This window comes from Opisthocomus hoazin, chromosome 28 (assembly GCF_030867145.1).
Source record: "Opisthocomus hoazin isolate bOpiHoa1 chromosome 28, bOpiHoa1.hap1, whole genome shotgun sequence".
Taxonomy (NCBI): Eukaryota; Metazoa; Chordata; class Aves; order Opisthocomiformes; family Opisthocomidae; genus Opisthocomus; species Opisthocomus hoazin.
In genome coordinates, this window is record NC_134441.1 from 3,351,792 (window position 1) to 3,364,252 (window position 12,461).

Below are 12,461 nucleotides of genomic sequence, written 5' to 3' on the forward strand. Positions count from 1 at the left end.
CACCAGGCCGGGCCCGTACACCCCAACCAGTCCCCCCAGACCAACTTCACAGGCTGAAATTCCCCCCAGACATCCGACAGTTTGTCAAGCCCTTTTCCCAGGGCTGATTTCTGCAGGTTTTCACCCTTTTTTGCAGCTACGCGACTCCTCCAGCCCTTGTTGTAGCAAAGAAATACTGTTACTGACCTAAAAAATTACTTTTAAAACCAGGGAGCGACGGTAGCCGCTCCAAAATAAGTTAAAAACTAAAATAAACAGTGTGAGGTTGTTTTAGCTCCCGGCCAGGCTGCCTTCCGGAGCCCTCACAAGCGGCACAGTATGGAGCCGGCTGCGTTGCGTCACGGCACGGGGACGGTGGCCGGTGATTTTTGGTATTTATTGGACACTCAGGGAGGCATAAAAACCTCCCCAGACTTTACAGAGCACCTCAGTGACCTCAGGATAAACCTCCAAGCCGCCTTTCACGGCCCAAGGGATATGTAAGGTAAAGCTAAGGAAAACAAACACACAGGAGATAGCTAAACTGGCTCAGCGCAGGTTCCCAAGGACTCACGGATGCTCCTTTTACCTCTTCTCTGCGCGAATTTGTTGTTTTCTTCTCCGTGACGCTGGGCAGCATCGCTCACACTTGTCTCAACCCGACCCGGTGCCGTAGGCTGGCAGATACCACGCTGCATCTGTTAAAAAAAAAATTAACAGTATTTAGTTTTGCACAAAAGCATTTCATTTTTTCACCTGCGGAGAACACAGCCAGAAACAGCAGAGAAATACAAATGGTGAGGAATGGTTCCCTCTCACCATCGATGGATGCTGATGGATGGCGGCCCCACGCCTGCTGGAGTCTGGGGTCCGGCTTCCCGGCCCGCTGAGCCTGGAGTGCTCGGAGCTGGGAGCACCCAGAGCTGGGATTGCTCGGAGATGGGAGCTGGGATTGTTCAGAACTGGGAGTGCCCAGAGCTGGGAGCTGGGATTGCTGGGAGCTGGGATTGCTCAGAGCTGGGAGTGCCCAGAGCTGGGAGTGCCCAGAACTAAGAGCTAAGATCGCTCAGAGCTGGGAACTGGGATTGCTTGGAGCTGGGAGCACCCGGAGCTGGGACGGCCCAGCTCACCTCGAGGTTTTGCGATGCCCAAGGAGGGCTGGGATGATGCCAGCCACCAGCAGTGAAAATCTCCCCAATTTTTTAGCAGCCGCAGCGCCTGCACCAGCCTGCGCACGCTTCGGCCCAAACCTCACCCCGGTCCAGTTCCAGATGTCCTCGCAGCCCCCAGTTTCATCTCACCCCAGTCCCAGAGGGGGCCTGGCCCCAGTCGCAGCCCTAACCCCAATCTCAGTGCCAAACTCAACCCCACGATCCCCCTCAACCCTAATCCCAGCCCTAATCCCAGCCCTACTCCTGGCCCCGCCCCCTTCCCCGCCCCGCGCCTTACGCAACCCACAGCGCCTCTTGCAGCCCCTCTTGCCCCCCACCCCGGGCCCAGCCAATGAGCGCCGCCGTGCCCAATTAGAGAAGAGAAGCCCCGCCCTTCTCCACCAATGACACTACCTTTCTCCCTCTGGCCCCGCCCACCCCCTCTCCCGAGCGCCTTGCTCCCTCTACCCCAATCGCAGCCGGGGAGCGGCCCCCCCCTCCATTCAACTCTCCCTTCCGCGCCGCTCTCCGCACCGATTGGCTGCCGCCGCCCGCGAGGAGGGGCGGGGCCGGCCCCTCCTCGCTATATAAAGCGGCGAGGGGCGCGGAGGGGTGCACTGCCGCCGCGTGTCCCTCGCCGCCTGCCGTCGCCCCGCAGCTGCCATGGCAACCGCGCTTTGCCCGCTCCGCGCCCTCGGCCGCACCGCGCTGCGGCCCCGCGCCCGCCGCCTCCACCTCAGCGCACCCAGGTACGGCCCGGGCTCCGTCCCCCCGCGCCCCAGGGCGGGGGTTTATATCGGGGGGGAGCCGGGCCCGCCCGCCTCCTCCGCCCAATCGCGGCGCAGGGCGGGCTGAGGAGGGGGAGGCCCGGCCCGCCGCCCCCGCTCACCCACCGGGCCGGGCTAGGCCCGGCTCTCCGCTACCGGTACCGGGAATGAATGAGGCGGGCCCCCAGCGGCCGGCCCGGGCGGTGCAGGCTGATGAAATCCCGCTCCCGCCTTGCATGGCGTGTGCCGGGCTCCCCCCTCTCCCCGGGCAGGGGGGCACCGGTTCCACCAGATCCCCCCCACCCCCTCTCGAGGCCCAAACCCCGCGCTCGGCCCCGGCTTGAAGCGGCGTGAGAGGGCCGGGAGACCCCCGAGCATCCCGCCCGCGCACCCACTGACTCCCCCCCCCCCCTTCCATTTCTGCGTCCCCCTCTGCGGGTTTCGCCCTGATGCCCCGCAACAGCCCTCGAGGGAGCTTCTGGGCCCTGTGCGGTGGCTTCACTGCTGCTTCCTGCTCCAGACAGGGCTCTGAGCTCTTCTTTCGGCTTCCCTTAGCTGACGGCAGAGGCTGGTGTTTCTCCCCAACCCCTGGTACCCCAGGCTGGGCACCCTGGCCTCGCGTGTACATGGGGGGAAGGGGTTCAGGTGGGCTCTTGGCGTGAAGTGGCTCGGATTTAATGAATTTGCCTTTTCCCAGCTTGCCAGGTATGTGTAATCATTCCTTTTGCATCTGAGTGGGTGTGTGGGAGTTCGGCTCCGAAGCGAAAATAAGAATTAGAGTGTCAGTGGGCTGAGCTGGTCTGGGATGGGTTTTTACTGGTGGTTGTCAAATAGGTTTGAGTGGGGCGATTGCTCTTAGGGTTGAAGTAACGCTTAATTCCCAGTAAATCGGCAAAAGTAAGTATTTGAGTAGGGCAGGGATGAAGAAAGCGCAAAAGATCGTCTGCATCCCTGAAGTGTTTAGGCAGAGGGCTTTCCTACCTGGGACGGTTCCCTGGGGCTGTCCCGTGCAGGCGTGGGTCGGGAGCGGCTCTCGCAGTGGCTGTCCCCACAGCTCGGGGATCAGCCTTGTGCCTAGAGAAGGTCAGGAAACGGCAGCGTTGGGCTTAACGTGGGATCCTGGTAGGAGAAGGTCTGCGTGCCAGGCAGCTGATGGATTTTTGAGGAGAAACTGCAGCAATCCGGCTTGCTTCTGTTGGACGGTGCGTGGGGAGGGTGGGACATTGCGCTGGGTGCTGTTGGGCTTTCTCCCAGTCGTCGCCTGGATTCCTGGGGCGAGGCGAGCAGCTTGTGGAGCTGTGAGGCGTATCACTTGGTGACAGCTTCAGAAACGGGCTGGTCCTTGCGATTTGGGAAGGCACCGTAGATGACAGTATCGCTGTGGGGAGCATCTCTGCCTGCTCCGGCGCAGGGGGAGGGATAATTTGGCATGCGAGTAAAGTGTTTGTCGTGAGACCTGGCATCAAGGCAGGACTTCAGTGCTGTAGTGAAGTCTAGAAGTGAAGCTTGTGAAGGTGAATCCTCTCACAGAGGGATTAGTGAAAGAGAATGATGTTCAAATGAGAGTAATAGTGATAACCCGAAGGAAAAAGAGAAGTGTGAGGAGTGTGACCAGCCTGTTGGGAGCGGGGCCTGGCAGCTGTGGCCTCCCAGCTCGCTGTAGATCAAGCCAGCCTTTCTATAGACTGCAGGGTGTCCAGTTGCCTGGAACGTGTTTGGCAGCAGCTGGATATTCCTGTTACCAATTTAGACCACAAATGTGTGCGAGGAGCTGTTTTGACGTGGTTCAAACGGGCAAATGTCCCTGCTAGGCGCTGGAGTCTGTCAGAGAGGGTGAAACCGCGTACCCCAGCCTGGTTTTACCAGCCTGAAGACACGACTGTAGCAGTGGCAGCAGTTACGTGAGCATGAGACTGGCTCATGCGAGGTGTGTGCTGTGCTAGAAGCTCTTGCCGAGGAATCTGTGGGGGACTGGGGTCTCTGGGAACAGCACTTGGTACAGAAGCGTGGCACGCTGTGTCTCCTGCGCTGCGTCCAACGAGCCAGAATTACTCGATAAACCTCTCTGGTGGTGGAAGCTCCATTGTAGTGGAGTGAGTTCTGCTTTGTGTAAGTCTTTGTAGTGAAGCTGCCATGCCTTTGCAAGGAATGGGTGACCGGCTCCCTCAAAAAGGGAGCTAATAATGCTGTAGCTTGAAACACGCAGCAGGTAAAGGCTACACACAGACTCTTGCTCCTGCAGCGAAGAGCAGTGTGTGCGCTTTCTCGGGCTGCACGAATAAATCGGTCGCCCTGGCAGCCTTGTTTGCTGATCCCGGCTTTGGGCAGCAGAGCTGAAACGAAGACTGAAAAATGCCGCTTAACCTGATTTAGCCTAAAGGTTCGCTAGGCTCGTACAGAGCTCGAGTGAAACGGCCATTTCCGCCCTGGCTTGCGGTTGGCATCTGTTTTTCCTGCTCTGTGTTGTGCACAGCTTGGATTTGATGGTCCTAACGATGCTGACTGCTTTGGTACCGCTTCCTCTGTTGCAGCAACGATGCGGTTGTGATATCCGGCAGGAAGCTGGCCCGGCAGATCAGACAAGAAGCCCGTCATGAGGTCGAGCAGTGGGTAGCGGCTGGAAACAAGAGGCCTCACCTCAGCGTTGTTCTCGTTGGTGAAAATCCAGCGAGTCACTCCTACGTGCTCAACAAAACCAAAGCAGCTGCTGATGTCGGTACGTCTTGTGCTCTGTTCCGAAAAAGTGGAGCAAGTGACTGTTTTATCCTGCTGTAGTTGCGAGTCCTCTGCGCTGGAGGCTGGGGGAAGCTTTCTGGGATGCATCCATCCGGCAGCTTTCAACCTCAGTCCACGTTTGCCCCAGCATTTGCTGTGACTCTTGGCTGCCTTCACTGTTGCACTGGGATGCAGTTAAACACGGCTCACGTGTTCCTTGTGCTGTTTGAATCCTTTAGGGCAACCTCAAGCTCTGTAATTCGGATTTGCAGTCTTCCTAGGGCAAAGCACAGACAAGGCTCTGATTTGCTGCCTCTTCTCAACTGCCCGAGGTGCAACCATCCTTCAGCAGCCTTGCTACCCTGTGATTCCTTCCAGTCTTGCAAGCTGAGGTCCTGCTCGGTGTTCAGCCAAGTAGGCTTGTGGAGAAAACGTGCTGAAGGGGGTCAGGGGTAATAAAGGGTTTAATTTCTCCTTGGGTTCTCTGCTGCCAGCCAGAGCTGCCTTTGGAGCTGTGATTTTTTTTTTTTTTTTGTCTATGCCCTTCTCACTGTCAAGAGGGACCACACGATGTGCAGTTGCATCTTCATCGTAGCACACATGGCTAGGTTTCTCCAAGCCCTCCCTGCGTTCGGAGGGTCTCTGCTTTCACATCATTTTTCCCAGGTTGTTACACAGGTGCTAATGGTCCTTAACCGTAACTAGCTAGACTGGTGAAGGTCTCCAGCCTGGAAGGTGCTCGTTGTTCCACAAAGCATACAAGCCTGGGTGTGTGTCTATTGGATTTACAGAATCACAGGATGTTTGGGGTTGGCAGGGCCCTCTGTGGGTCACCCAGCCCAACCCCCTGCCCAAGCAGGGTCACCCAGAGCAGGCTGCACAGCACCGCGTCCAGGCGGGGCTGGAATATCTCCAGAGAAGGAGACTCCACAGCCTCCCTGGGCAGCCTGGGCCAGGGCTCCGTCACCCTCAGAGGGAAGAAGTTCTTCCTCGGGTTCAGCTGGAGCTTCCTCTGCTTCAGTTTGTGCCCGTTGCCCCTTGTCCTGTCGCTGGGCACCACTGGAAAGAGTCTGGCCCTGTCCTCCTGACCCCCACCCTGCAGATATTTAGAGGCATTTCTAAGGTCCCCTCTCAGCCTTCTCTTCTCCAGGCTGAACAAGCCCAGCTCCCTCAGCCTCTCCTCGTAGGAGAGATGCTCCAGTCCCCTCCTCATCCTTGTAGCCCTCTGCTGGACTCTCTCCAGTAGCTCCTCATCTTTCTTGAAGTGGGGAGCCCAGAACTGGGCTCTACTTTAGTAGAGCAATGAAACAGGGCAGCCTAAATCCCTGTGGATTAAGGAAGTTGCTCTCCTGTCTGTGCACGTGTGGCTCTCTAACGAGGCTCTTCCATTGATTGCGCAGGAATCAGCAGTGAAACCATCCTCAGGCCGGCTTCTGTCACTGAAGAGGAGCTACTGGATTTGATCAGCAAACTCAATAACGATGCCAATGTGGATGGCCTGTTAGTACAGCTTCCTCTACCTGGTGAGTAGCTGGATTTCCATCTGTTTTGCTTCTATGCAAAGCTTTTAAGGGTATGTGTGTGCCAAAAGGAGCAGCAGCAGCCTGGGGGCTATCCTGCAACGTGAGAGGCGGCACCCTGCCATGGTGCAGCTTAGACAAGTTGATGCAGCTCCTCCACTGCACAGCTGCCTGTACGAGTGAAGTTGGTGGGGGTGGCAGAAATCTGCTCTCGTGTAGGGAGTATCAGCTTCCAGAGCCAGAAGCTTGAACTCAGTTGTGACACTGAGGCTGCCTAAAAATACCCTCTTGGCGTTTGCAGTGCTGTAGTCCCAAAGTGGTTCCAGTCCCCTTCTGCTGGGAGCTGTTGGCCTTGAGCTCGCTGGAAGTCTCGGGTAGCTTCAAGCTTCCAAACCCCAAAGGGGCTGGTGCAGTGGGTCAGGGCTCTGGCTGACTGCTAAGAGCAGGTTTTTGACTGATTCCTGGGGTTAAAGCTGCTTTTTGTTCTCTTCCAGAACATATTGATGAGCGCAAGATTTGCAATGCTGTGACTCCGGACAAAGACGTTGATGGCTTCCACGTGATAAACGTGGGGCGCATGTGCCTCGACCAGTACTCCATGCTGCCGGCTACCCCGTGGGGGGTCTGGGAGATCATTAAGAGAACTGGTAGGCGGCTGCTGCTGCGGTATTTGGCTGCTGTCTGGCATAACTCCAGCCTGTGTTTGTTTTAAGACTCTTATCTTGTCCTCTGCAGGCATCCCAACGCTGGGGAAGAATGTGGTGGTGGCTGGCAGGTCGAAGAACGTGGGCATGCCCATCGCCATGTTGCTGCATACGGATGGCAGGCACGAGCGCCCGGGAGGTAGGGGCTTAGTGGCCTCGGAGCCTGCGTGCCAGGCAGTGGAAGGAGGCCCTCAGCCTCCTGCCGTGTCCTCTTCAGGCTCCTAAACCAGTCCAGGAGCGCCTCGGGGACTCTGGCCCATCGTGTGGGCTGTGGTCAAGGCTGGGGAGTTAACTCTGCTCATAGTCTTGTAACATTTTGGGGCCTTCTTCAGCGAGTCCCTGTCCTCTTCCACACCAGATCCCTCCCTCTGACTCTGTAGGCTGTTCCCTGGGGTTTGTCATCGCTCTTACGCTCCCAACAAATACATGGGTGGCTTTGAAGGGGATAACTTAGGGAAGTGGCTGGATTTGGGTAGTACATGTGAACTAAAGCTCCATGTAACCGCTCTTGCAGGCGATGCCACGGTCACAATATCCCACCGCTACACTCCCAAGGAGCAGCTGAAGCAGCACACGATCCGCGCTGACATTGTGGTAGCGGCGGCAGGTGAGACCCCGACTCGAACGGCGCAGGCCAGACGCACCGAGGGTGCCGCGCCGCAGCTTGTGTGGTGTTTCTGATGGCAATGCTTGCTTCCAGGAGATGACCCTGTTGGTGCTGAGTGTCCTGGGGCCTCCCTGTCTGTAGGAGAGTCTTGTGCTCTCGTGGCTGTCAGCAGCTGCCCTAGGCCAGGGCTAGAACAGTGAGCGAGGGGCTGTTTGAGCCACCCAGCTTATCCTGTGGTTAAGCCTGGGAGCCACAGACTTCATCTTACTAGCAGGGCTGTTTGTAGCTCTGCCTTTGAAATGTGAAATAAGATCTGGCAGGAGGGCTTGGTATGCCAGCGAGCACCTGATCAGATCTAGAGAACAGCTATAGACAGGCTCTGTCACAGACACAGACAGTTTGGTATTTATGTGGGAAGAAGAAAACAACACCCAGATAGCATCTGCTTACCTAGAGGTGGTCAAAATGCTGAGGGACAGCTGCAGAGCACAAGGAATCGCTCAGAGGTGTGCTCTCCCCCAGGCTGTGCCCTTGGTGTGCGGGTAGTCTGTCAGCAGAGGAGCCGAGCTGATGTGGGGCGTCTGCGGGGAGGGAGGAGAGAAAATGAGGTGGTATCTGGCAGAACCAAACGCACCCCACCCTGAGAAGGTGCCTTAGCCCCAAGCTGCTCCTCCCCACCCTGCCACGCCAGGGGTTTTACAGCCCCTGGGTGAAGCCAGTGCCTCTGCCAAGCTGGGTCGCGGTGGTCTGGGATGCTGCTCCAGCTTGCTGGACTTGCATTTCGGAGGATCTTTTAGGTTGGGAAAGACCCTGAAGGTTGACTCCAACCGTTTTGTGAGGCAGGAAGGCTCAGGTGGGTCAAAACACAAGGTGAAGATGGGGCGAGGGGGAGCAGGGGGCTGCTGAGCACCACCGTGAGCGTGCGGTTCTGTTCTCTTCTGGCAGGCATACCCAACCTGATCACAGCTGACATGATCAAAGAAGGAGCTGCAGTGATTGACGTGGGCATAACGAGAGTGCAGGATCCCGTCACTGCCAAATCACGGCTGGTTGGGGATGTGGATTTTGAAGGTATGGAGAGGCTCTGCGTCTGGTTCCTGGAGCATTAAACATCTAGGGTGCTGAGAAGGGGAGGAGCAGGTCCTGGTTCATGCGACCGAGCAGACGCAGACCAACGCTTGTGTTAGGTGCACCAGGCAAGACAACACAGTACCGTGCGCAAGGGCGCAGCCTTCCTGTGGTGTGCCACAGGAGAGCTATACGCTGCCAGGCACAGGAGACTCATCCTGGACCTAAGTGCTTAGTTAGGTTGCTTTGCTTCTACTCCAACTCATCACTCGTACTCCTGCTTTGAAATGAAAACGTGCAGAACTTACCTTCTGGCTTGCTAGTTGCCAGCCTTGCTCACTGCATAGCTGCCACGGTGTCTGGGTGGGCTGTTGTGATGAGCCCTGCAGCTCCAGGTGCCTGGTGAAAGGTGCTGGAAGCTCCTCCTGCAAGAAAGGGAGAGGGTGAATCTTCAGACTGTCAGTATTTTATTGTGGCCGCCCTCAAGGGCACCTGTGAAGCCCCCATCTATCTTGATCTTGACACTTCTGTGCTGTAAGTCCATCTGTTGGACCTTGCTTTTAGCTTTTCCCCCACCTTGGGCTTTGCAGTTCTGCTTGCTCAGTAGCAGGGATGGCCAGACTGGGGTGTGCACCGTCCTGCCCTGGATGCCAGGGGGCAAAAGTCCACCTTGAGGAAGTACTATTCCTTAGCTGGCAATCTCGAAGGAATTTAAGCGATGTTAGACTGGTGACAGCTTCATTCTGGCCAGGCAGCTTGATAAGCGTTGCTGCTCTTGACTTGCATGCTAAGCTCCGCCTTTCCTTCCCGCAGGGGTGAAGAAGAAAGCCAGCTACATCACGCCGGTCCCCGGCGGAGTTGGGCCCATGACGGTTGCCATGCTGATGAAGAACACCATCATCGCTGCCAAGAAGCTGTGGAAACCCAAAGAGCTGGAAGCATTGACCGCTTAACGTGGGACTCTTTAGCACTGAAAACAACATTCCAAACTGACTCCCAAACAGGCCGATAGAAAAATGCAATATCTTTATTTATTGTATGGGAAGTGGAATTTCCTATGCTGAGGTCACAGATATTTATTGGAAGCTGAAGCATGTGCACGTTAGTCATGCGAAGGTGTAAGTAGCTACACTCCTGGCCTACTCAAGCGAGCAAAGGTGCTTTGTTTAAGCTAGCTCTTCCAGGAAGCGAGCCCTGCTCTTGTGGGGAGTAGGTGGCGGTGGGGATCTGGGCCGTGCAGCTCCCCGGGGAGCTCGGTCTGGCGTTAGCAATCCCGGGGGAGGGAGAGCGCTGCTCCGTGGTGCAAAAGCAGTGGCCTTCGTGGTTCTGTTCTCACCAATGCTCAGTCTGCTCGGACTGCTCGCGTTGGAGTCTTCTACTCATGTTTCGTTTGAGTTAAGCTCTTCTGTAGAAGAAGGTACTTGAAGAAAAAAAGCCTTATGTCTGTTCAGCCTGTGTGGGGCCCTGGACAGTGGCAGATCTGTTGTAACATATTCTTCTAGGGTGCAGCTAAACCTGTGTTTTGGTTTTTGTTTTTTTTTTTTCTTTTTGGATAGTGACTATTTTTAAAAGCCTTTTTTTTTCTAACCAAAGATCAAGGCAGGGGCTGTGCGTGTCCACATGGGGCATGCAGGAGCTTTCCTGGACTGGGTTGTAAAGTGTACAAGTACTTAGTGAATCATGCAGGCTAACTCTAAATAAAGTGTGAGAAGAAAAAAAGAACCCCTGCTTGTGTACTGAATTATTACCAAGCAAGCTTTAAACTTCTCCCAGAAAAGGAGAGCTCCCCCCAGCAATAGTTGATTAAAGCACTCGTGATAGGAGCTCCCTCCTGCTGAGCAGGGCTAGGTCTGGCTTTTCCCCTGAGTTCAGCTAAGGCACAGCTGCCACACGCATCCCCAGCCTCGCTTGGAATGAAGCAGGGCTCTTACTTTTAGGCATGAACAAAACCTGTTCAGCTTCTGGACTCTATTTCCTAACTAAATTGACATGACAGAGTCAACTTAATTCTCCAAGGAGTCTGTTTCCAAGCTCTAATTGTGAACATTATCCTTACCTGGGGTCGTGATGCCTCTGGCAGGGTGGAGAAACTCCCGTGCAGCATCATTTGTGGGCAGCGAGGCAAGTCTTGGACGACTCCTTCCTCTTCGGAGCAAAGCGTGGGGCTGCGTGTTCCCCGGAGAGGCTGATCCTGCCTTCCCGGGAGCAGGAGGGGGTTGCTGCGACGCTGAAGGGCTGCCGGCACCTGGTGAGCTGGCACTCACTAATCCCCCTTCCTGGCCCTCTCCTGGAGGGGAGAGCGCTCAGAAAAACATTAAACACAGGCGAAGGAAAGCTGAGGTTCAAGGACTCCGCACCAGAAACACAAGAAGAGCTGAGATTCATTAAAATGAGGTTTATTGGGTTGTATCACCAATAAATACAAAATGGCTAAAGTGGTACTGCACTGGAGGTGGCGAATGGGAGATGCTCCCCTGTTCTCATATACAAAAAGTAGAAACCACGTCTGAACCTTGCAAAAAGGAGGAATTTGGTCAAAACAAGCGGGAGACTCGAGCTTCAGCTCTGCGCTGTGAAACCTCTACCAGAGTCCACAAAGCCTTGCTGGGGGCGGTGGGTAAGGAGAGCTGACGTAGGGGATGAAGCAAATTAACCTGCTTGATTAAAATCGTCAACCTACCTGTGCCTGTTCAGCTACCGCGCGGGAGAGGGGTACGAAACGCTACGAGCAGACGTGACGCCTTCGAGTTGAAATGGTTCTTCACGTGAACGTCAAGCTACGCCGCTCTCGCTTCGGCAGGGACAGGAGCAACACTTACTTATCTCGCCGTGTTTGCCCAGGAGGTGCAATCAAACCAGAAGAAGAATTGCTAGAAACAGGAAACTGCCTGCAAGTCTTTGTTGGACTCGACTATTTACAAGGAACTGGGATCTGGCCCACGCAAATGTTCAGACCAGTTGCAATATTTAACTGGTGACCCAGAAACCCCTGTAGGGCTGGTATAAATATCAGGTGGGCTGTTTCTGCTCAGGGGAAGGGTTGGGGCTCTGTGAGGCTTGAAATAGAGGGGGAAAAAAAAAAGAATCCAGCAAGAAATGAGTAAAAGAAAGAGATTTGAGAGGGTTGCTTCAGCCCCGTGTTTCTAAACCGCAGCTGGACTTAGACCACGGAAGGAAACAAAACCCTGAAAGCCTCGTCACCGCCCCGGCGCTGCTGGAAAAAAAGGTGGTGAGAGCTGGGCAGAGCCAAACCGAGCTCGGTGCCCGCGCTGGCTCCTAACCTGCTCCCTTCCCTCCCTTTCCTGGAGGACCCGCAGGCAGCGGTGTGTGGGAAGAGCCCTTTGCGGAGCCGACACGCCGACGGAGACCAAGCGGAGAGCCCAGAAGCACGGGTGGCTACGTGGCGGGGGACACGCTCGCTCTCCCCTCGCCTTTCCGAGCCGCTTGCTGTTAAACCACGTGCGAATAACCAGGATCGAGGAGCCGAAGCGGATGCTCCCGTCCGGAGCGAGAGACGGGGCTGTTACCAAGCCGGGGGCCAGGGAGAGACGCAGGTGAGGGCACGGCGACGGGCGACCAAACGCCTCCGCTGGGGCAACCGTTCCCGTTTCCTGGTAGAAACCGTTCCCGATTCCCTGCGGAAACCATTCCCGACTCCCTGCTCTGCTCTCCCGCTGTTGCCCTTAAACCGGAGTCGCTGTTCTCATTCCCTTCCTGGGGCATCGCTCCAGGCCACCGGCTTCTTCGCAGCCCTGCCTTGCCTGGTCCCCTCCGACACCTCCACCCCGGGGCGAGCAGAGCCGGGGTCCTCCCGGGCTGGGGGGTCCCTCCAGCATCCCCGTCGCTGTGCCTGGGATGCCGTGCCGCAAGAAGAGGCTCCTGCTGCCGTGGGCTCGGGCCGGCGTCCTCCCGGCAACGCAAAGCCCGATGCGCCGTCCCCTTCACCAAAC

The 12,461-nt window shown here is 56.2% G+C and overlaps 1 protein-coding gene across 1 annotated transcript; it reads left to right on the forward strand.

The window, feature by feature from the left end:
* Positions 1-1,760: 1,760 nt before the first annotated feature.
* On the forward strand, positions 1,761-10,223 carry MTHFD2 (methylenetetrahydrofolate dehydrogenase (NADP+ dependent) 2, methenyltetrahydrofolate cyclohydrolase). Its single transcript, XM_075444597.1, has 8 exons — positions 1,761-1,879; positions 4,429-4,613; positions 6,013-6,135; positions 6,627-6,779; positions 6,868-6,975; positions 7,351-7,443; positions 8,389-8,514; positions 9,325-10,223. The coding sequence occupies exons 1-8, from the start codon at positions 1,794-1,796 to the stop codon at positions 9,462-9,464; spliced, it is 1,014 nt and encodes a 337-aa protein (XP_075300712.1). The 5' UTR covers positions 1,761-1,793; the 3' UTR covers positions 9,465-10,223.
* Positions 10,224-12,461: the final 2,238 nt, after the last annotated feature.

Excerpts from the sequence above, each read along its gene's own strand:
- MTHFD2 (XM_075444597.1), top strand. The coding sequence starts at position 1,794 with ATGGCAACCGCGCTTTGCCCGCTCCGCGCCCTCGGCCGCACCGCGCTG. Across the intron at positions 4,614-6,012 it reads CAAAGCAGCTGCTGATGTCG|GAATCAGCAGTGAAACCATC; the intron begins GTACGTCTTGTG and ends TTGATTGCGCAG. Across the intron at positions 6,976-7,350 it reads CAGGCACGAGCGCCCGGGAG|GCGATGCCACGGTCACAATA; the intron begins GTAGGGGCTTAG and ends CCGCTCTTGCAG.